This window comes from Podarcis tiliguerta (assembly GCF_965153285.1).
Source record: "Podarcis tiliguerta genome assembly, chromosome: 14".
Lineage (NCBI taxonomy): Eukaryota > Metazoa > Chordata > Lepidosauria > Squamata > Lacertidae > Podarcis > Podarcis tiliguerta.
The window spans coordinates 27,007,142-27,028,619 of record NC_139547.1 but is presented as its reverse complement, the minus strand read 5'-3'; the positions used below and the strand labels follow the sequence as shown (position 1 = coordinate 27,028,619).

The following is a 21,478-nucleotide window of genomic DNA, read 5'->3' as shown; positions in this document are numbered from 1 at the left end:
TTGTAGAGCTGCCAGGAGCTCCAATGGTCAATCTCCTGCAATGCAGGAACCACAGCTAAAGAATCCTTGACAGATGGCCATGCAACCTCATCTTAAATACCTGCAATGGCCCACCTTCTGAGGTCATCTGTTCCACTGCGAAACAGCTCTTACCCTTAGAAAGTTATTCCTAATGTTAAGTATCCCTGAAGGAGCGTCTCCACCCCAATCGTTCAGCCCAAACATTGAGGTCCAGCTCCGATGGCCTTCTGGTGGTTCCCTCACTGCGAGAAGTGAGGTTACAGGGAACCAGGCAGAGGGCCTTCTCGGTAGTGGCACCTGCCCTGTGGAACGCCCTCCCATCAGATGTCAAGGAAATAAACAACTGACTTTTAGAAGACATCTGAAGACCGCCCTGTTTAGGGAAACTTTTAATGTTTAATGTTTTATTGTGTTTTAAATATTCTGTTGGGAGCCGCCCAGAGTGGACTGGGAAACCCAACCAGATGGGTGGGGTATAAATAATAAATTATTATTATTATTATTATTATTATTATTATTATTATTATTATTAAGTCAGAATATCTTTTCCTGTCATTTGAATCCACTGATTTGGGTCCTGCCCTCTGGAGCAGCAGGAAACAAGCTTATTCCATATCTTGTGCTTTGTCTCAGGCAGCAAAATGTCTTATTTATTTATTGAAATTATTAGTCACCTTTCACCTAACAGGTCTCACACTAAAGAACATATATATATAAATACATTATAGAAAAGACAATAAATCATATGAACATATAGCATATTAGAAAAAGCTGTGTGCCCCCCATATTAGAAAAATATTAGAAAAAGCAATGAGCCTTGCTTGCTCCTCTCCTGTCTCTACCAGGGGACCAGCCTTGGGCCAATGTTCTCCAGTAGCATACAATGATGTGCTCTAGCAGCATCAAAAGCAGGTCATGAGCAACAGAAGGCAGCACACTCCATGGGAAGCATTCAGCCAAACAAGGCCTGCCCAGCTTGTACAAGTCTACCCAACCCCGACAGGGTACCAATGGATGGTACCTCATGTTCTTCTGGATGGGGAGGAAATACTTGACTGGATTCCAACCCCTGGTTCAGATCCCCCATCAAAGATAAGGGGGACCTTCCATCTAATCCACCATGTAATATATAAAGACCAACTCTTGTTTCCCAGAAATTACACTGACTGATGTTGCTTCCTGCGCTGCACTGAAACTCTTTTTTAATCAGCTGATATATTTAGCCCCCAGACTGTCGACTCCTGCCAGATTTCGATCCGGGTGATTTGAAAAAGATCTCCATTCCAAACAGGAATTAGTCATTGTTTAGATTTCTTTATGATTCCCGGCTGTTGTGGGGTTCTGCTGGAGTTGAATGAACTCTGTCCTTAAATATTAAATGTGGTTGGGGGCAGGGAATGAATCTCCTCTCTTCTCTCATCCAAAAGTGACTGCAAGCATCCTCTACACTACAGCATGATGTGGTCTAGCAAGGCAATAGACAGTGTCCAAATATTGGAAGGTTTGGGGAGGCTGTTTGTTTCTTAAGGGGAACTGCACACTTAACTGGACGGAAGGTTCAGTGCAAGGATGGGGAACCAGATGAACTTGGACTCTTGACTCTCATCAACCCAAGCCAGCATGGCCAATAGTGATGATGGGCATTGGAGTCCGTGAACAGCTGCATTGCCACAGGTTCCCAGCATTGGCTTAGTGCATGGGCCCTATCCAGAGGTGCATACACAGCACACTTGAGATATTTATTATCTGTCCTCTACCAAACCCCGGCAACGTATTTCAGTTCACCTTGGTTTAAAATTTAAACCTTTTTTTGAGGGTGGGGACTAATGTGGCCTGTGGCCTGCAAGTTAGCCACCCCTGGTTATATCCAATGCTAGTTCTAATAAGAGAATACCCATTGGATTCAATGGACACGACTACAATTATAGAATTGCAGAGTTGGAAGGGACCCTAGATAAGTGTTATCTAGTCTAACCCCCTCCAATGCAGGAATCTCAGCTGTCTAAATTAGGCCCGTTGATTTCAATGGATTTTCCCTGAGTTGGCTACAATGCATTGCTATTTGGTGCAATACTTTCATGTGCTTAATGTATCTGGATTACCAATGTTTTATGGATGGTTTCCCTTTTATGATTTTATTGTCTAAATTATGCCAATGTGAAGGCTGAATGAATGAATGGTATAATGTTTTGGGGGTTGGGGCAGACTGCAAGGAAATGGTGTATTTGTAATCACTTCCTATGCATACACTCAATTTGGAGGATTTCTATGCTTGTTTGATTTTTATTATTATTATAACATATTTTTAAATAATGTAAGCTACAACTGACCATGAAGGACCAACAAAGACAATACAATAATGCAGTGCTGTTTCTTTTTATTGGTTACCATTATATAGTTGTATATTATCTTGGTGTTTGACGTTCCAAAACGTCAGAAAAATTCTCCATCGTTCTATACATTTCTTTATAGTTGATCTTTATAAATTATTGTATATTTCAATAAGGTAGCTATATTCTGTATTTTGTTAGACCATTCAGTGATAAGGCTTTTCAGTGTTTGTGGTCAAATGTGTGATGTTCAGAAATGGCCAATAAAAGACCTCCTCCTACCCCCCCCCCCTCAAATTTTTGTTTCCCTCCAGGCTGGTGGTCGGAGCCCCTTATGAGACCAGTGGGCAACAGAAGACTGGAGATGTGTACAAGTGTTCGGTGAATGGTGAAACCAACAGCACCTGTTCCAAGCTCAATCTAGGTAAACCCATGGGATAAAATCTACCACCTTGAGCATCTTTTCTATATGTGCTCCACTGAAATTGCTAAGGGTCACTCAAATGCACACGTGTCTTCACATCCATAGCTACCAATGACTTCTCTGAGTTGTGCATAGGTAAGAAAGATTGCCACGAGATCATCTCTATTTTGTCTTTAAACTCTACGCTTATAGCCCTGGAACATTTTTCAGTGGGAAGTGAAACCAGCAGGCCTCCATGAAATGCCAACCTTGTTGGTTAACATGATTAAAATGAAAAATAGATATGGTAAAATAATAAAAAGGCTAATTCCCGGGATGCCTCTACCCAGGTTTGGGGCAAGTATTGTTTGGTGAGAGAGCTCTAGGAGAGAATTAAAATAATAAAAGATGCTGCAAAGCATAGAAATATAGGCTGTTAGACCTTTAAAATACCCCCTTCTAAGTTGTTCCTAAAATTCCACACTTCCTTTAGCATAGAAAGAGACCACATGTTTGGTAAGCTTAACATTGTTTACTTATAAACTCTTCAAATGTCAGATTCATGTGTTTTTCCATACAGCAGCAACAAAACACAGGCAGTATAACTTAGGTTCCAAAAATGGTAAATGTTTCTAAATAATTTGCATAGAAACACAAAGATGGCTTGCTGTAGTCCCACACTCTAAGCTTGGAGTATCCAGCTTACACCTCCTTGCTGACAGAGTTCACATGGAGGAATATGAGAGAACAGAGAGCTTGGCAACCCTTCCTCCTAAGAGGAGGGAAGTGACCTAGCTAAGCCTGGCAGGACAGCTTACTCTATTGTCTTAACCCCTTCATGCATTAATTAGAGTTAAGCATGCTGGTTAAGCATGTAGGTGACCTAAGAGCATGGTGGAAACCAGCTCTGAATGTTCCTTTTCAGTTTCAGACTGATGCTGTTTTAGACTGATGCTACCAGTTAACCAAGTTCTCAAGTTCAAAGGGGGAGAGTAAGTGAAGGGAGCTGCCTTCGACCGAGTCAGACTATTGATCAACCTAGCTCAGTATTGTTTACACTAACTGGCAGCCATTATCCAAGGTTTCAGGCAAGAAACCTTTCACAGCCCTACCTGAAGATGTCAGGATTTGAACCTGGTAGATGCTCTGCCACTGAGCTATGGCTCTTCCTGTAAGTGCACAATGTTTTCAGTTTTATACGTGGTCTGATTGCTGCCCCTCTTCCTGAAAAAAACAAGCATTAAAACTGGTAGAGGGAAATGCAAAGAGTTTGCGCAAACACTTTCTGAAGCTCCCTGTTCTACAGCTGTTCCTCCTTTCCACTACATGCCTAACTCTGGCATTCTTTTCCCAAGGAAGAGTAACTCTTTCCAATGTGTCGGAGCGCAAGGATAATATGCGTCTGGGTCTCAGCTTGACCACAAACCCCAAAGACAACAGCTTTTTGGTAAGGAATGATTTGCATGTAGGCTTACAGATGCTCTCTGAGTTGCTGCCGTCTTCTGTCGTGACAAGCCTAAGACTCATTTTTAACCCCAAGCTGCAACACAGGACCAAGTTTAAAATAAAAATAAAAAGCTACATAGTTCCATCTTTCTCATCCTCTTTCCACCTTCTCTTAAAATAACACATTTAGAGTGGAAGTTAGCATGGTGATGGCAATATGACACACACACCTTTAAATTTGTGTGTGCCCTATCTTTATATGATACCTGACTCCCCCCTGGACGGTTAAGTCCAGTTGAATTCGACCATGGGGTGCTGCGCTCAAGCCAATGATCTACAGCAGAAGTGACTAGTCCCTTTATTTTATTTTATTTTGGGTTTGAGGGTTGCATTCAGTCTTGGGGAACCTTATGGGGGCTGTTTGCCTACGATGGGTTCAGGCAGCACAGATTCTTGTACAGGCACACAGAGCCCACCCACCCCCAGTCCTCCTCTTTCCACTCTTCACAGAATCAGTCCAATGACTGGGGGAATAGGTATGAGGAAGAAATCCAATTCAGTTTGCATTTAAAGGCAAGTTTACCTAATTTACACTTTCTGGAATATATGCAAACTGAAACATTAGCAGCCCTTCAAAAATTCATGCTTCTTTGGATTTTGCAATCCAGTTCTCCAGCCAAGTAAAGTGTGCCCAAATGCATATCCTAGGGTACTGTTTGCATAACAACTCATCTGTTAGACATGCAGTGGTACCTCAGGTTACATACGCTTCAGGTTACAGACTCCGCTAACCCAGAAATAGTGCTTCAGGTTAAGAACTTTGCTTCAGGATGAGAACAGAAATTGTCTTTCGACAGCGCTGAGGCAGCAGGAGGCCCCATTAGCTAAAGTGGTGCTTCAGGTTAAGAACAGTTTCAGGTTAAGAACGGACCTCCGGAACGAATTAAGTACTTAACCTGAGGTACCACTGTACAGAAAATGTATTATATTAGGGGAAATCACTTTGCAAAATGTGTGCATATTAGGAGAAATTCGCACTAAAATGCAGGTGACTTTTCAGGAGGATTTTAACAAAAGAAAACCCCCAACTGATGTGAATGTAGATTGGAATACACACACACATACACACAAACACACAACACGCACATCTAGAGAAAGTGAAATTGGCAGATCCATCCATCTCTACTGAGAAGACCATCCCACTCTAGGCACTGTGCTGGAAGGAGAGGTTTAAACTTCACAAGAATTCTAGCCTGTATCACTTTGACTCCCTTTTTTAGCCTTCTGGGCCTGGCTAAAACATCTAAAAGAGACTCCTGGCATGTCCCGTGTCCTGAAGAATTTATCCCAGCAACAACCGACAGTAGCAGTTCTAAAACCTTCCTCCCTGTTTTGTTCCCTCCTTCACACAGGCTTGCAGCCCTCTCTGGTCTCATGAGTGCGGAAGTTCTTACTACACCACAGGAATGTGCTCCAGGGTGAACTCCAACTTCAGATTCTCCAAGACTGTGGCTCCAGCGCTCCAGAGTATGAGAATGTGCCTGCTATATAGACCTTTCTCCCTCTCTCCCTCCCTCCCTCCCTCCCTCTCTCTCTCTCTCTCTCTGCCAGAGGAGGGGGTTTTGGTCTCTAATGCCTTCAGCACCACTTTGAGGGAGGGGGGCTAGGAAACTCTGCTTGAATGGAAGCAGGACAGCAAAGGGAATTTTGTGGGCCGGCAACAGTAAAAATTGCAGCAGCGAAGCATAGACACCTTTTCCTTCCAGACCCAAAAGAAAGAGAAACGGACATGTTTTGGATATCTATGACTTTACATTACAGGGTGAAAACAATGTAGTTTTTTGATAAAAAGAAAAGTTCCTACAGAAGACTATTGGTGTTGGGTCCACTTCTCAGTATGCTATAAGTTAGGAGAAGGTTACTCTAGCTTCAACCTTCTTTTACTGCTTCTCAAGCAGTGCTCCCCCTACGGCCCCTTTATGGGATCAGGTATATTGCAGAGGCCCAACCCCAATGCCCCAGTGAGTTGTATGTGATGTTGCCCCTTCCAGAAACTGGTGGAATCCAGGTGTTCCTATGCCATGCCAGAGGGGCACACAGCCTTACTGTAACAATAGCTGTTTATATATAAAGCCGTTAACAATCTGAGACCGGTTTACCTGTGAGAACGCCTTGCCCCATATATGCCCACTTAACTGCTTTGATTGGCAAAACAGGCATTATTACAGGTCCCAGATCATCCCTGTTCTACATTTGTAAGAACTCGATCTTTCAGTGTGGCAACAACTACGCTTTGGAACTCCCTGCCTATTGATATCAGGCAAGTGCCTTCACTAGACTCTTTTTGGTGCCTGCTAAAAACATTTTTGTTTAGACAAGCCTACCCGGATGGGACACGGGTGGCACTGTGGGTTAAACCACAGAGCCTAGGACTTGCCTATCAGAAGGTCAGCAGTTCGAATCCCCGTGACAGGCTGAGCTCCCGTTGCTCGGTCCCTGCTCCTGCCAACCTAGCAGTTCGAAAGCACGTCAAAGTGCAAGTAGATAAATAGGTACCACTCCGGCGGGAAGGTAAACTGCGTTTCCGTGCGCTGCTCTGGTTCATCAGAAGCAGCTTAGTCATGCTGGCCACATGACCCAGAAGCTGTACACCGGCTCCCTCTGCCAATAAAGCGAGATGAGCGCCACAACCCCAGAGTCAGTCACGACTGGACCTAATGGTCAGGGGTCCCTTTACCTTTACCGTTACCTTTACCCAGATGTTAAGAAGGTTGGTGCGAGTTTTAATCTGTAGTTAGGCAGTTGTTATTTTAACTTTTCAGAAGTCTTAATTTATTGTTGATATTTTTTCTTGCTGATATTTTTCTCTTTTTTGTATACTGCTTTAAATGTTTTAATTTTTTTTAAAAAAAGAATCAAGCAGTGTATAAATTTTATGAAACAAATAAATAAGCATCACTATAATTTCTGCAGCTCCCTCCTAATAATCCTGCGAACTGTACATTGCTGAGGTGCTGAGGCTTTTCTATCCTTCGCCTCCACGCAGAACTGCAGTTCCCAGAGTTTCTTGAAGACTTTAAAACCAATTAAACATGTAATATAGATATATATATACCCTTAGGGAACCTCAATAAAGAAGAAATGCAGCAGAACCCAGGAGATAAGATTTCAGAACAGGAAAGGAGAAAGATTGGCCTAAGATTCAGGACTTTCTTGCTCCAAAGGAGACAAAGAATATATGTATATATATTGGCAAGCCTTTATCCGCTTCCTGAAAGTAGCCAAGATCTCTTAATGATCTCCTGCCTGTTCTATCGCAGGATGCCAGACATACATGGATATAATTATCGTCCTGGACGGTTCCAACAGCATCTACCCCTGGGTGGAAGTACAGAATTTCCTGATCAGCATCTTGGAGAAATTTTACATTGGACCAGGCCAAATACAGGTGAGAAAACACATGTGAGGAATTTCTCTCATATCAGCACATCCTCATCTTTTGTTTTATAGCTTTTTCCAAGCTGGCGTGCTAGGAACCATCACCCTTGCCAGCGCACCGTGCTTTTCTTCAAGAATCAGTCAAATATTGCTTGCATTTGAAAGAGACGCTACCCAGGATGAAGCAAATGCATTGGGCTGCTTTGGGCCAGGGGAGCAGGCAGGGGACCTCTGGCAAAAGACTTTGCAAAAGTCAAACCTTTGGGATGAATCATAGAATCGTGGTGTTGGAAGGGAACCCCAACAGTCATCTAGTCCAGCCCCCTACAGCACATAGTTAAACTATGGAACTCCCTCCCACAGGAGGCAGTGATGGCCACCAACTTGGGTGGCTTCAAAAGAGGATTGGACAAATTCATGGAGGAGAAAGCTATTGATGGCTACAAGCCAGGATGGCTATGTTTCTGAATACCAGTTGCTGGAAACGGCAGGAGAGGAGGGTGCTCTTATGTTTGAATCCTGCTTGCCAGTTTCTCACAGGCATCTGGTTGGCCTCTGTGAGAACAGGATGCTGAACTACATGGGCCATTGAACTGGTCCAGCAGGTTCTTCTTATGTTTTTATCACAGGTGTAATAAGTGCAACATATCAGATGTAGAATCATAGGACTGTAGAGTTGGAAGGATTGTGTGGTCCAGCTCCCTGCAATGCGGGAATAAGAGCTAAATGCAGGAATCATGTGTACAGTATAAGACTGCCAGTTAAAATAAATCATGGCAGGTTTGTTCAGAAATTGCAGCTTGTTGTTAAAGTGTTGTGCGTTATTCACATAGCAATCTGTGCTATTAAGCACTTCATTTTACTAAATATGTATTGTATTAATGTTGTATCAACATATATTAAAGCCGGTGTAACCAGATATTGTTGGGCTTTAGCCTAAGCCAGCATGACTATTGGTCAAAGGTGATGGGTATTGTAATGGATCTAGGGGTTGCTCGTGTGTAAATCGGCGCCACACCTGGGTGGGTTGCCTGAGTGAACCCTTTCTGTCTGGACAGCCACTCGCCCGTGGCTGTCTCAATCGCTGGCAGAATCCGTCAGTGGGCGTTTCTTGAACTTCTTCCAGCATAGAAGTTCTTTGACGCCTAGTCTTCGCCTAGTCTCCCTGCGCGGAAGCCTTCTGCGCAGGGAGGGTGTGGGCATCGGAGGACCCATGCTCTCCCCGCTGGTCCCCGGCGAGGAGTCTTGGAGCCACCTCGCCGATTCCCCCATCTGCCCCCCTTCTCCACTGGTGCTACGCTGATTTCCTTCCCCAGAAGATGTGCTGCTTCTCTCCCTCCCGGGACGCTCTCCGGAATCCCTCTGGAGCCCTCCCTCTCCCTCTGGCTCCGATGGCAGTTCCCTGACAGGTATTGTAGCCCAGCAACATCCAGAGGGCTTCACATTGGCTACCTTTGCCTTAAAGGATCCACAAACCATCTGCTCCTTCTTCTTTTCCCCCATTCCAGGTTGGAGTCGTCCAGTATGGAGAAGATGCCGTGCACGAGTTTCATCTGAATGACTACAGGTCTGTGAAGGATGTGGTGGAAGCTGCCAGGCACATTGAGCAGAGAGGGGGCACAGAGACCCGGACGGCCTTCGGGATAGAATTCGCTCGGTGAGCAATGTGGGACAACCGGCTTCATATAACCAACATGCTTAAGTCTAATTAGTGCATGAAGGGGTTAATACCATAAAGTAAGCTGCCCTGCCAGACTTAGCCAAGACACTCTCCATCACTGCGGGAGCAAGGTAATCAAGCTTATTTTTACCTTGATGAACTCAACCTCTCTTGAGTTCCTGGATTTTCACCACTGTGAACTTATCCCACTGTAACTAAGCCAAGTTTTACTGCCTGTGCAACTTTTTCTGAATGCACATGAATCTGACCTTTAGAGGATTTGTAAGTAAACCATGTGTAACTTGCCAAATATGTAGTATTTCTTTCTGCTAAGGGAAGAGGAATGTTCTGGAACTCACAAGGGCATATTTTAAAGATCTAACAACCTATATTTCCACTCTTTACTTTTCTGCATATTTTGTGATTTTAAATCTCTGCTGGGGTTCTCTCACCGAAGAGTACTTGCTCCAAACCTGGATCTTGGCATCCAGGAAGTCTCCTTTCTATATACCTATTTTTCCCCTTCAAGATCTCCCAAAGGACATTCTTGTGCATGGCTGGTATATTTTTGTATTCATGGGGTTAAAGGTAAAGGGACCCCTGACCATTAGGTCCTGTCGTGGCCGACTCTGGGGTTGCGGCGCTCATCTCGCTTTACTGGCCGAGGGAGCCAGCGTACAGCTTCCGGGTCATGTAGATCTTAGACAATCTCTTTCTCATTTTTGTCTCTTAGTCGCCATGTTTCTCCCCAAAATGCTTCTTCAGCTCTTTAAAAAATCTCCATAGAAACAAGACCAGCCATTGTGAACATGTTGTGATATTCACACTTCATCTGCAAAGGAAACTTCCGCAGAACTGAAATGTTAACTCCCCACAATCTCTTGAATTTCAGCACAGAGGCGTTTCAGAAAGGCGGCCGCAAGGGCGCCAAGAAAGTGATGATTGTCATCACAGACGGAGAATCACACGACAGCCCCGACCTCGAGAAGGTGATTGAAGGCAGCGAGAAAGATAATGTCACCAGATACGCTGTTGCGGTGAGTCTCCTTTTGGCACTACCTACTGGGAGCTTTGGCCAAAATTGTGCCAGAGTGAATGTAGAGTCAGGATTGGGCTCTCCACTGGTGAAACCATCAGGGCTGGTTTTCAGACATTCTGCTTTTGAGGATCGCAATTAACATTTACTTGACTGTCAGAGAAACCCTGGATCTTGCAGAGCTTTCTGGAGTGTGTTCAAAGGTGCACTCTGAGAGCCAAACTATGTGTTATGCTCAATGCATATCTAGCAGTTCCATCTCAGTTTTCCCTTTCATTAATTACACATGGGAGGGTTGTTATTACAGTGGTACCTCGGGTTACATATGCTTCAGATTACATATGCTTCAGGTTACAGACTCCGCTAACCCAGAAATAGTACCTCAGGTTAAGAACTTTGCTTCAGGATGAGAACAGAAATCGTGCTCTGACGGCAGCAGGAGGCCCCATTAGCTAAAGTGGTGCTTCAGGTTAAGAACAGTTTCAGGTTAAGAACGGTCCTCCAGAACGAACTAAGTACTTAACCCGAGGTACCACTGTATTATAAAGGGCAGGGGGGCAATGGTTGCTTTTGCACATAATGCTAAGCTATGGTTGCTCAACAAACCATGAGTCACTGCACAGAAAAGCAAACAAGCCATGCTTTTCCCCCTCCAAAGTTTGGCTTGCTTACAGTCTCTCTTTGCCTAAACCCTCTGCAGCTTGGCGAGCATCCAGGGCAAACTGGCCAAACAAACCCTAGCTAAGCAAGGGTGTCTGGTTCAGAGGTAATGCCAAACCATCGTTAAAACAAGCCACACTTTTGTAATCCAGCAACATCATGGTCTTGAAAGAAAACAAACCATGGTTGAGGCTGGGTTCAGGCTTTCAAAGAAACCTCACTTAGGCTAAACAAACCATGGCTTAGCATTTTTTCCCCAGACATAGAAGTACCATACTTTTCCTTGTACAGTGGTACCTTGGGTTACATACGCTTCAGGTTACATATGCTTCAGGTTACAGACTCTGCTAACCCAGAGGTACCACTGTACTTTTTGAAGAAAAAACCCTTGTCTTATACAGTGGTACCTCATGTTAAGTATTTAATTCATTCCGGAGGTCCGTACTTAACCTGAAACTGTTCTTAACCTGAAGCACCACTTTAGCTAATGGGGCCTCTTGCTGCTGCCGTGCCGCTGGAGCACGATTTCTGTTCTCATCCTGAAGCAAAGTTCTTAACCTGAAGCACTATTTCTGGGTTAGCAGAGTCTGTAACCTGAAGCGTATGTAATGTGAACCGTATGTAACCCGAGGTACCACTGTATGTCAAAAATTGGCAGTCGTCTTATACATGGGTAGTGGATCTGGGGTACATGGGATTGGTTGGTGCTGCGACCCGGAGATTGTCAGCAGTTATTAAGTATGTTATAGGTGGCTGTGGGAAGGGCTGTTGTTGATTGGCTGCCACTGCAGCAAATGGGCGGGCAATTGGCTGCTTCTGCTGGCGAGGGAACGGGTTTTGCGATGCGTGTGAGAAGCATTGTAGCTCAGGCGGGTGAGCGATTTTTGGCAATCCTCCCATAAAAAAGCTCATCAACTCTGGGCAATCTCCTCCCATTTTCTTCATTTTGAGTCCTCAAAAATGGGGGCATCTTGTACATGGGGGCGTATTATACACGGAAAAATATGGTAAGTTCATTTTGGTGCCAAAGGTATGGAGCCACATGGCATTGCTTGTAGAAGCCCCCAGTTTTGATCCCTAGCATTTGTAGTTTTAAAGCATTAGGGATAGCAGACTTGGAAAGGTTTTCTTCCTATAGGAGCCACTCCCAGTAGACCTGAGGTGGGCAGATTCAGCTCTTTAGTGCTGGAAAAGCCGGCTGGCATTTGTTCTAATTCATTGGTAAAGAGTGAGTTTCTCTGAGGGAAAGCAGTGAGACAAGCGGAAATCTGGATGAGCCCTTAACCTCGCGCTAGAATGTTCTTGACAAATGCCTTTCATTCTGTAGGAAAAAAAATATGAGGCACATCTTTTTTCTTTCTAATACAGGTTCTTGGCTATTATAACAGAAGAGGGATCAATCCTGAAGCCTTCCTGAAAGAAATCAAATATATAGCGAGTGACCCAGATGAAAAACACTTTTTTAATGTCACTGATGAAGCTGCTCTCAAAGATATTGTGGACGCTCTGGGGGAAAGGATTTTCAGCTTGGAAGGTGAGCTGCAGAGTTTGCTACTGCCTCAAGTGTCTCCATCTCACCTTGTCACACTTTTGAAAGGCAGGTCACGCCAGTCAGTCCTTTTGCAGAAATGTGCATATTGGGCACAGTTGCATGCAAACATGTGTTTCACTAAAACACCAATGAATTTTTATAAGGGCTTTAAAAATAATAATAATAAAACCCTCTAACTGTTGCAGAAATGTGGAGGACTAAATTTGAGACAGCTCTTACCCTCAGAAATATTTAGTCTTTTCCTAATGTTTAGTCAGAATTTCCTTTCCTGTCATTTGACTCTGTTGGTTCAAGTCCTACCCTCCGGAGCAGCGTAAGAGAAGCTTGCTCCATCTTCCACCTGACGTGACAAGTATTTGAAGGTGGCTGTCCTATCACCTCTCAGTCTTGAGAGGTGAAGCTGTGAAGTTATGTGGAAGTTGGTTCCAGATTTCAGAAAGCATAGGTTAAAATTTGATTCATGCGAGTTCACCAGTGTTCTACTTCCAGTTCTGTCAATTCCAGACCCCTAATTCCCCAAACTGCACATATTCCGTACCAAGCACTTAATGCTGTAAAATTATGCTCAGAAGCGGTAGTTCATTATTATTATTTTTCCTTTCTCATTGTCCCTGTTTGGCATCTGACTGTTTTTTCCCCATGGAAGGTGTCTGACAATTCCTGAAATGCCTTTCCCTTTTGTCTGCAGGCACCAACAAGCATGAGATATCCTTTGGCCTCGAAATGTCCCAGACGGGATTTTCATCCCATATTGTGGAAGTGAGTGAATAACACTCTTGTTTTTGTCATTTCCCCACCATGATTCATGTGGCTTTGGCATGTGGAGAGCTTTTCGGTTGTGATGGATGGGGGCATCTAAAGGCCCATGTATGGGAGCAGATGATACCTGGATTATTTATGCACCCAAAACTGGAAGCCGTTGAGAATTCTCAGCTTCTCCGTGGGCCAAAAAAGCTGAATTCCTGATGCAATTTGAAACAAAAGCATTGAGCGAGGGGCCAGGAACGTTCAGATATATTTTCATTTGGCTCCTCATGGAAAGTGATCCCGAGGAATGACTCCTCCATTTATTTCTGAGAATGTGTTGACTGAAAATTTAGATGAAGCCATTTTTAGGATATATTTTTGCCATCTCTGGGCTGGATTGTTCTTGGCATCATGGACAAGACTTCCTAAGACTGACTCTCCTATGAAGCAGCAGGTTATGAGAGACTTGAAGTGGCAAGAAATGGTTGGACGTTAAAGTTAACAGGAAAACAAATTACAAGGGGCAGGGAGTTGCCATTTGGATTTTCACGCATATGCATAAACCCACACCAGACTTTTAAAGCACATGTCTTTAATCCTGGGAACTGCAATTTACCCACCACAGAGCAAACAAACTACAGTTCCCAGGATTCTAAATGTGCTCTAAATGTATGGTATGAGTGCACCCACAGATCCAAATGCCTTCCAAAGAAGGCCTGGAAGTTACTGAGAGTTTCTGAGAGTTTCACCTCTTCCTCTTCTGCAAGGACTCAGGGAACAACTCTTGGTTCCTTCTATGTAGCTGCTTGACATGCAAAAAAACCCAACCAGTAGGTGCATCCCAATTTCCATGCTAGACAAAGCCACACCAGTTGAATCTCTGCCTACCCTACTGCTGCTGAAGACACAGGAGTTCTGGCCATAATGAAAGAAACAGTGACAGCCTTACTCTCAGCCTATGGTAGTTTTTGGCCAGAAGGGGAGCTTTGATTATAAATTGATTTACTCTGCTCTTTTCACAAGGACTGAGCTGATGCTGGTGGGGATTTTTTTCCCTGGTGTGTGTGTTTTTTCTAAAGTTGCACTGCCAAAATTGACAAGTCTGGAGGAACTGGCAAGTCTCAGAATATTTCACTTGCTGACTTGGCAGAGCCTTCCTTGCACATTCCCAGAGCTCCTTTAAATACTGGAAGCTTCTCTCGCTGTAGCTAAAATGCAGATTATAAGCCAATGTGCTGGACGGTTTTAAATAACAATACCAAAAGGATGCCAGCAGTCAAATGCCAAGGGAAGCTGTGCGGGTGGCTGTTCCTTTTGAGGGACAGAGACCAGGACACGCGAGAGCCAAGAAGAAGGAAACTGCCAAACTGCTCCCAAAATTACACATCAATTGCCTAATATTCCGGCCATCAATGATTCAGCATCTAATTTAGGACTTATCAACACTGATCTTTCCTCTTGTCTTTCCAGGCAAAGTCCACAGTTCAAAGCTCCATGTCTGAGCACCCTTTTTTATTGATCTGGAGCTTTCCCCGCAAATACCCGCTCTTTAAAGCTGAATTGGAGCAAAAGGCAATTATGAATAACCCAAAGTGATGTTTGCTCCAATTGAATGTTAAAGAGCAGGTTTTCATGTGGGAAGTTCGGGGCATTCAGACACAAAGCTTTAAAGCTCAAACCAGTGTGGATAAGCTCTTTATTGCAGCAAAAGCCTAACACCAACATGCTCAGGAAGATGAGCTCTACCATATACAAAGAGTCTCCCAGAATTGTCTGTTAGGAAAATTCAGTACACACCCTTTATACCATAATTCCCCACCCTATTCTGCATGCAATTCTAAATCTCTAGACAGAAGAAAGGTAGAAAATGAATAAAGTTTGAGGACAGCGATATGGATAGGGGTGGGAATTGATTCAGTTCATATTTGAAAGCAACCCTACATAATTTAGATGTATCAAAACACACTTCTCTTAATATTGCAATGCAGTTCTTTAGTCAAGTAATGCGTGCAAAAATGCATATGCTAGGGTAAAGTGTGCTCAAAGATGCATATATTTGTGGAAACAGCATACAAAAATACATTATATTAAGAATTGCTTTGCAGCAAATGTGTATACAGTTTTAGGAGAAAATTTCACTGAAATGCTGGTGCTTTCTTGTGTCACAGCCGGAGGTGAGATCTTTAGCATGTAGAAATGTCAAATTTGTCTCTCTGTGTGTATGCCTCAAGCATACATGTACCAATATCTTAGGGCTCATTCATACTTGTACTTGACCCATTTTTTATCATACTGTGTACCAATTAATTCCCCTGGTTTGAGAGCTTTTCTCATTGTTCCATGGCTGCCGCTTGCAAAAATCCATTTTTATCCATTAAATCAGATCTTATCAGACACTCCAGAGGGAAATTTGGCATAAGTGAGCTTTAAATCAGCGGGTAAAGTGGGATTTTTGCAAGTCACAGCCAGGGAAAAACAAAGAAAGCTCTTGGACCCTGGGGGATTAATCAGTACACAATACAATCAAAATACAAGTCAAGCAAAAGTGTGGTTGAGCCCTTAGAAATTGCCAATAGCTCCTTTGTCTCCCCCCATGACCAGGATGGGATTTTGCTTGGAGCTGTGGGTGCCTACGACTGGAACGGAGCAGTCCTCAAGGAGACCAGTAGCGGCAAAGTCGTTCCTCACCGAGAATCCTACCTCCAAGAGTTCCCAGAGGAGCTGAAAAATCATGGCGCTTATCTGGGTAAGAGGAATCACCAGCAATTGCTGGGCAAGGGAAGTGGGTCAAGCTGGTTCACACAAGCAGTTCCTCCCTTCTGGACCTTAGACTATGTGATTGCTTAGGGAGGGGCTAAAATGTAAGCAGATCATGGTGTAGAGTGCACCAGTCTCTGGACTGTGGCTAGCATCTGAAGCAACTGTGCCAGGGAGATGAAGCTTGTGTGAATTGCATGATTCTTTGTCAGTTTATCCATTTGTTGTAAGAATTTCTATCTTGCTTTTCTGTACTCAGTGCCAGTGTGGTGTAGTGGTTAAGAGCGGTGGACTCGTAATCTGGTGAACCGGGTTTGCGTCTCCGCTCCTCCACATGCAGCTGCTGGGTGACCTTGGGCCAGTCACGCTTCTCTGAAGTCTCTCAGCCCCACACACCTCACAGAGTGTTGGTTGTGGGGGAGGAAGGGAAAGGAGAATGTTAGCCGCTTTGAGACTCCTTCGGGTAGTGATAAAGCGGGATATCAAATCCAAACTCTTCTAAACTGGCCAACAACACAGTGAAATAACATATCAAAAATATGACAAAAAAGATAAGATGAAAAATGTATTGAACAGTAGTCAGTTATCATAGATATCATAAAATTAGTCCACCCCCCACCCCCACCCTGCAATGCAGGAATATGCAGGTGTCCCATGCAGGGATTGAACCTGCAACTAGAGTTATCAGCGTCATGCTCTAACCAACTGAGCTATCCAGGCATAGTTGTTACCAAAAGCCAGTAAACAGTGCATCAGAATAAAAAACGGATGATTCAGGTTAAAACAAAATAAACCCACCAAGTTATAAGGCCAGACGAAATAGAAAATCTTTAGCAGCTGGGTGGAAGGGTAAAGCTATTCATGGAAGATGAGGCTTTCTGTGGCTGCTAGGCATGGGGACTATGCTCAGACTGCACAGTCGGAGGCAGCAGTGCTTCTGAGTGGGTCCCACTTGCAGGCTGATCCAGCAAGGCTGTTCTTGTGATTCCCTCTGCATAAAATGCTACCTTGTTTTCTGTCTACCTTCCTGTCTTTCTGTCTGTGTGCGCTGCAGGTTACACCGTCACCTCAGTGGTGTCGACAAGACTTGACAGGATTTACGTCGCTGGAGCGCCCCGCTTCAACCACACGGGGAAGGTTATCATTTTTACGATGCACACCAACCGGAATCTGACCATTCACCAGTCTCTGAAAGGAGAGCAGGTAAACTGGGCAATGGGGGGGGCCATTGCTTTGGGGTTGCAGAAGATCTACAACTAATCCAGAATGCGGCAGCTAGACTGGTGACTGGGAGCGGCCGCCAAGACCACATAACACGGGTCTTGAAAGACCTACACTGGCTCCCAGTGCGTTTCTGAGCACAATTCAAAGTGTTGGTGCTGACCTTTGAAGCCCTAAATGGCCTCGGTCCTGTATACCTGAAGGAGCGTCTCCACCCCCATTGTTCAGCCCGGACACTGAAGTCCAGTGCCGAGGGCCTTCTGGTGGTTTTCTCACTGGGAGAAGCCAAGTTACAGGGAACCAGGCAGAAGGCCTTCTTGGTAGTGGCACCTGCCCTGTGGAATGCCCTCCCACCAGGTGTCAAAGAGAAGAACAACTACCAGACTTTTAGAAGACATCTGAAGGCAGCCCTGTTTAGGGAAGCTTTTAATGTTTAATAGACTATTGTATTTTAATATTCTGTTGGAAGCCGCCCAGAGTGGCTGGGGAAACCCAGCCAGATGGGCAGGGTATAAATAATAAATCCATGTATTTATTTATTTATTTATTTATACATACATACATACATACATACATACATACATACATTGTATTTATTTATTTATACATACATACATACATACATGGACGTGTGTGGCGCTGTGGGTTAAAGCCTCAGTGCCTAGGGCTTGCCGATCGAAAGGTCGGCGGTTCGAATCCCCGCGGCGGGGTGCGCTCCTGCTGTTCGGTCCCAGCGCCTGCCAACCTAGCAGTTCGAAAGCACCCCTGGGTGCAAGTAGCTAAATAGGGACCGCTTACTAGCAGGAAGGTAAACGGCGTTTCCGTGTGCGGCTCTGGCTCGCCAGAGCAGCGATGTCACGCTGGCCACATGACCCGGAAGTGTCTTCGGACAGCGCTGGCCCCCGGCCTCTTTGAGTGAGATGGGTGCACAACCCTAGAGTCTGTCAAGACTGGCCCATACGGGCAGGGGTACCTTTACCTTTATACATACATACATACATACATACATACAAGGCAGTTCAGTTAGTCCAGTATGAGACTGATTGTTTCACTATGAGTATATTCAAAGGTCCGTGCCTAGTCTTCAAGGACCGCCTCTTTCCATATGAGATCATCTGAGGCCCTCCTTCATGTCACCCCTCCTCAAGAGGTTCAGAGGGTAGCAACATGAGAACAGACCTTCTCTGCAGTGGCTCCCTGTCTGTGCAATGCTCTCCCCAGGGAAGTTCACCTGGCGCCTTCATTATGCAACTTTAGGTGCCAGGCAAAAACATTCCTTTTTAACCAGGCCTGTGGTTAATCCGATTTACATCCTATGCCCTTTTAAAATGTGGGTTTTGGGGGCGGGGGTATTGGGTTGCTGTCCTTATTTTTATTAGGTATTTTTGTGGTATTTTGTGGTTTTATTCTGTGAACCGTCCTGAGACCCCCAGGTATAGGGCTGTATATAAATTCAATAATAATAATCATAATAATCATAATCATAATAATAGTCTGAGCATCCACTGCAACAATTCATAGAATCATAGCATTGTAAGTTGGAGGGGACCCTGAGAATCATCTAGTCCAACCCCCTGCAACGCAAGACTATGCAGCTGTCCCAAACAGAGATCAAACCTGCAACCTTGGTGTTATCAGTACCATACTCTAACCAACTGAGCTATCCGTTTTCCATAAGCAGAACACAGAATCCAACATCTGGAGAATCTCCAGTACCATTTAAAGCAAACCCCCCCCCCCCACCCTCATTCCCTTCTGACTGCAGAGAAATGTGTGGTCGTACTTCTGTACTAACTCCTTCAAAAGGTTGATGGAGCATGCGTAGTGAATGCCATCCTTACGACCTCTCCTCCAAGGAATCCATTGTTGCCCGTGGCCATTGCTATTTGCTGCAACAGGAACAGGAAATCATGTTCAACCCAAGGGCCACATTCCATTGTGGGCAGCCTTCTGAGCCCCATGTCCCAATGGTGGGTGGGGCCAGAGGCAAAAGTGGGTGGAGCAACACATGTAAATTTTGTGCTTGTACAGTAGGCTAGTTTCAGCACTCACTCAGCCATTCCCCTCTCTTGTGAGAGGCGTTGCCAGAGATTAGGGGCACACTCTAGCCAGGCAAAACCACTTGGGGAGTAAAGCAGGTGTGGCCTGGGGAGAGTTCTAGGGGCCAGATAGAGAGTCCTGAGGGGCCACATTCAACCCCCAGGCCTGGGGTTTCCCAACCCTCTCCTACACAAATGAGACCCATAGGTACTTTAATTTGCTGGTATAAGGCCTATCGTCTCTTGGTTTCAGTGGGTGACCTTGAGCTTTTGCATTTTCAGACGCTTGGGACAGCCAAATGGGGTTAGACAGCAATGTCATATCTTCTAGATACCTCAGCATAGACACAATATTGTCCTTAAAGATGTTCCATCCTGGAGGTCAGTCAAGAAGCTGTTAGACTTGAAGATTGCATTTTACTTGCTGCAAATCAGCTTGGATCCCATCATAAATAAATTAATCATTCTCATCATAGTCTTTGGGCAAAAAAGGAATGAACTCAGGAAGCAGCATCATAGAGACAAGCCATGAGTCTGATCCTTAATCTTCCAGTTTCAAAGTTTTGAGTCTGCCTTTCTTTGTTCCCAAGGGAGATGTCTAGACAAGGAGATGACAGATTGCTTCCGTTTCGAAATACCTCTCATTCCAACGGGATCATTTAAGATGCCATTAATTTCTCGGAAGCAAATGGAAATATAAAGACACACAACACTCTAGCACTCGTTCCATGCATGCACACATATGTCAATGTATTCTTTTTTCCCCCAGATCGGTGCCTACTATGGAAGTGAAATCAATTCTGTAGATATTAATGGCGATGGCATCACGGACGTTTTGTTGGTTGGAGCCCCAATGTATTTCAGCGAAGGAAGAGAGAGGGGGAAGGTGTATGTCTACACCCTAAAAGAGGTAATTTCCTTGGTCTTGTTCCCTACAAGCACAAAACAATTGTTTATATTTCCCACCTCTTATTGGGGAAGGGCCATAGAGGCTCAGCAGCAGAGCTCCTGCTTGGACTGCAGATGGTTCCAGGTTCTATCCCTGGTATCCGCAGGTATGGCTTGGAGAGAGCCCTGTTGGAGAGCTGCTGCCAATCCGTGTGGACAGTACTGAGCTAGATGGACCAGTGATCTGACTCAGTATAAGGCAGTTTCCTGTGTTGGTTCTAAAATTAATTGCCAAAATGGGGAAAGGCCGTAGCTCAGTGGCAGAATATCTGCTTTGCATGAAAAAGGTCCAAGGTTCGATCCCCGGTATCGTGAGAATGTCAAACTGGACATGACTTTAGTTTCACTTACACAATTAATGTACAATATAATTTATACAATTGCATAATTAAATTTGGGTTGCCATAGGTCCAGTTTCAATGGCGGTAGTGTCTGGGGGGGGATTTCCAAAAAGCAGCTTATTTCTCAAAAATAGCTCAACCAATTTGGCCTTTTTCTAAAACAAGCTCAACAACTTAGGGAAATTACTCTGAAGAAAGCTCAACGATTTCACTTCTTGAAATGTGGCAATCCTAATTAACTTTAATGATGTAAATAGCAAATCAGGGAAGCTTGAGCGGAAGGAGAGGAGAAATCAAACACTTTCTCTCCCTGCTGCAGTCTTGACAAAAATTGCCTCTCCAAAGGTCCTGTTTGCATGTCAAGGGAAACTTCCCCGGGCACCAATGAAGGCTTCTCTTCAAAGGCAAATAGTGTCTTTAGAGATAGCAGGGGCAGAAAAGCTTGAGCACCCTCTCTCCACCCTCTCACTCCAAGTCCCAAGGGTGCTTAAGCTTCCCTACATCAAAAACATTTACCGTATTTTTCGCTCCATAAGGCACACCTGACCATAAGGCGCACCTAGTTTTTAGAAGGGGAAATCAAGGAAAAAATATATTATTTCTCCCCCCCCCCAGCCCCAAAGAGCAGCGGACAGGCTGCACACAGACTGTCTGCTTCTCCCAGAGCTTCTCGGGGCTGCCGGGGGAAGCCCGGGTTTCCCCCCCAGCCCCAAAGAGCAAAGTCCCTTCTCCCTCCTGGGGAAAAGCCTGCAAGAGCCATGCGGAGCTTGTGTGTGGCTCTTGGGGGGCTTTTCCTGCTTGCCTCCCCCCTGCATTCGCTCCATAAGTCGCACATACATTTCCCCTTACTTTTTAGGAGGGAAAAGGTGTGTCTTATGG

At 44.7% G+C, this 21,478-nt stretch overlaps 1 protein-coding gene across 1 annotated transcript in view; it reads left to right on the top strand.

The window, feature by feature from the left end:
• ITGA11 (integrin subunit alpha 11) overlaps positions 1 to 21,478 on the top strand; it is an 86,091-nt gene that overhangs the window by 33,736 nt on the left and 30,877 nt on the right. Inside the window, exons 3-13 of the mRNA XM_083411922.1 lie at positions 2,666 to 2,775; positions 4,110 to 4,201; positions 5,613 to 5,727; positions 7,521 to 7,648; positions 9,147 to 9,295; positions 10,191 to 10,335; positions 12,363 to 12,528; positions 13,235 to 13,305; positions 15,895 to 16,039; positions 17,105 to 17,253; positions 20,080 to 20,220. Of these exons, the coding sequence (XP_083268048.1) occupies positions 2,666 to 2,775; positions 4,110 to 4,201; positions 5,613 to 5,727; positions 7,521 to 7,648; positions 9,147 to 9,295; positions 10,191 to 10,335; positions 12,363 to 12,528; positions 13,235 to 13,305; positions 15,895 to 16,039; positions 17,105 to 17,253; positions 20,080 to 20,220 (1,411 nt within the window). The remainder of the gene's footprint in view (positions 1 to 2,665; positions 2,776 to 4,109; positions 4,202 to 5,612; positions 5,728 to 7,520; positions 7,649 to 9,146; positions 9,296 to 10,190; positions 10,336 to 12,362; positions 12,529 to 13,234; positions 13,306 to 15,894; positions 16,040 to 17,104; positions 17,254 to 20,079; positions 20,221 to 21,478) is intronic.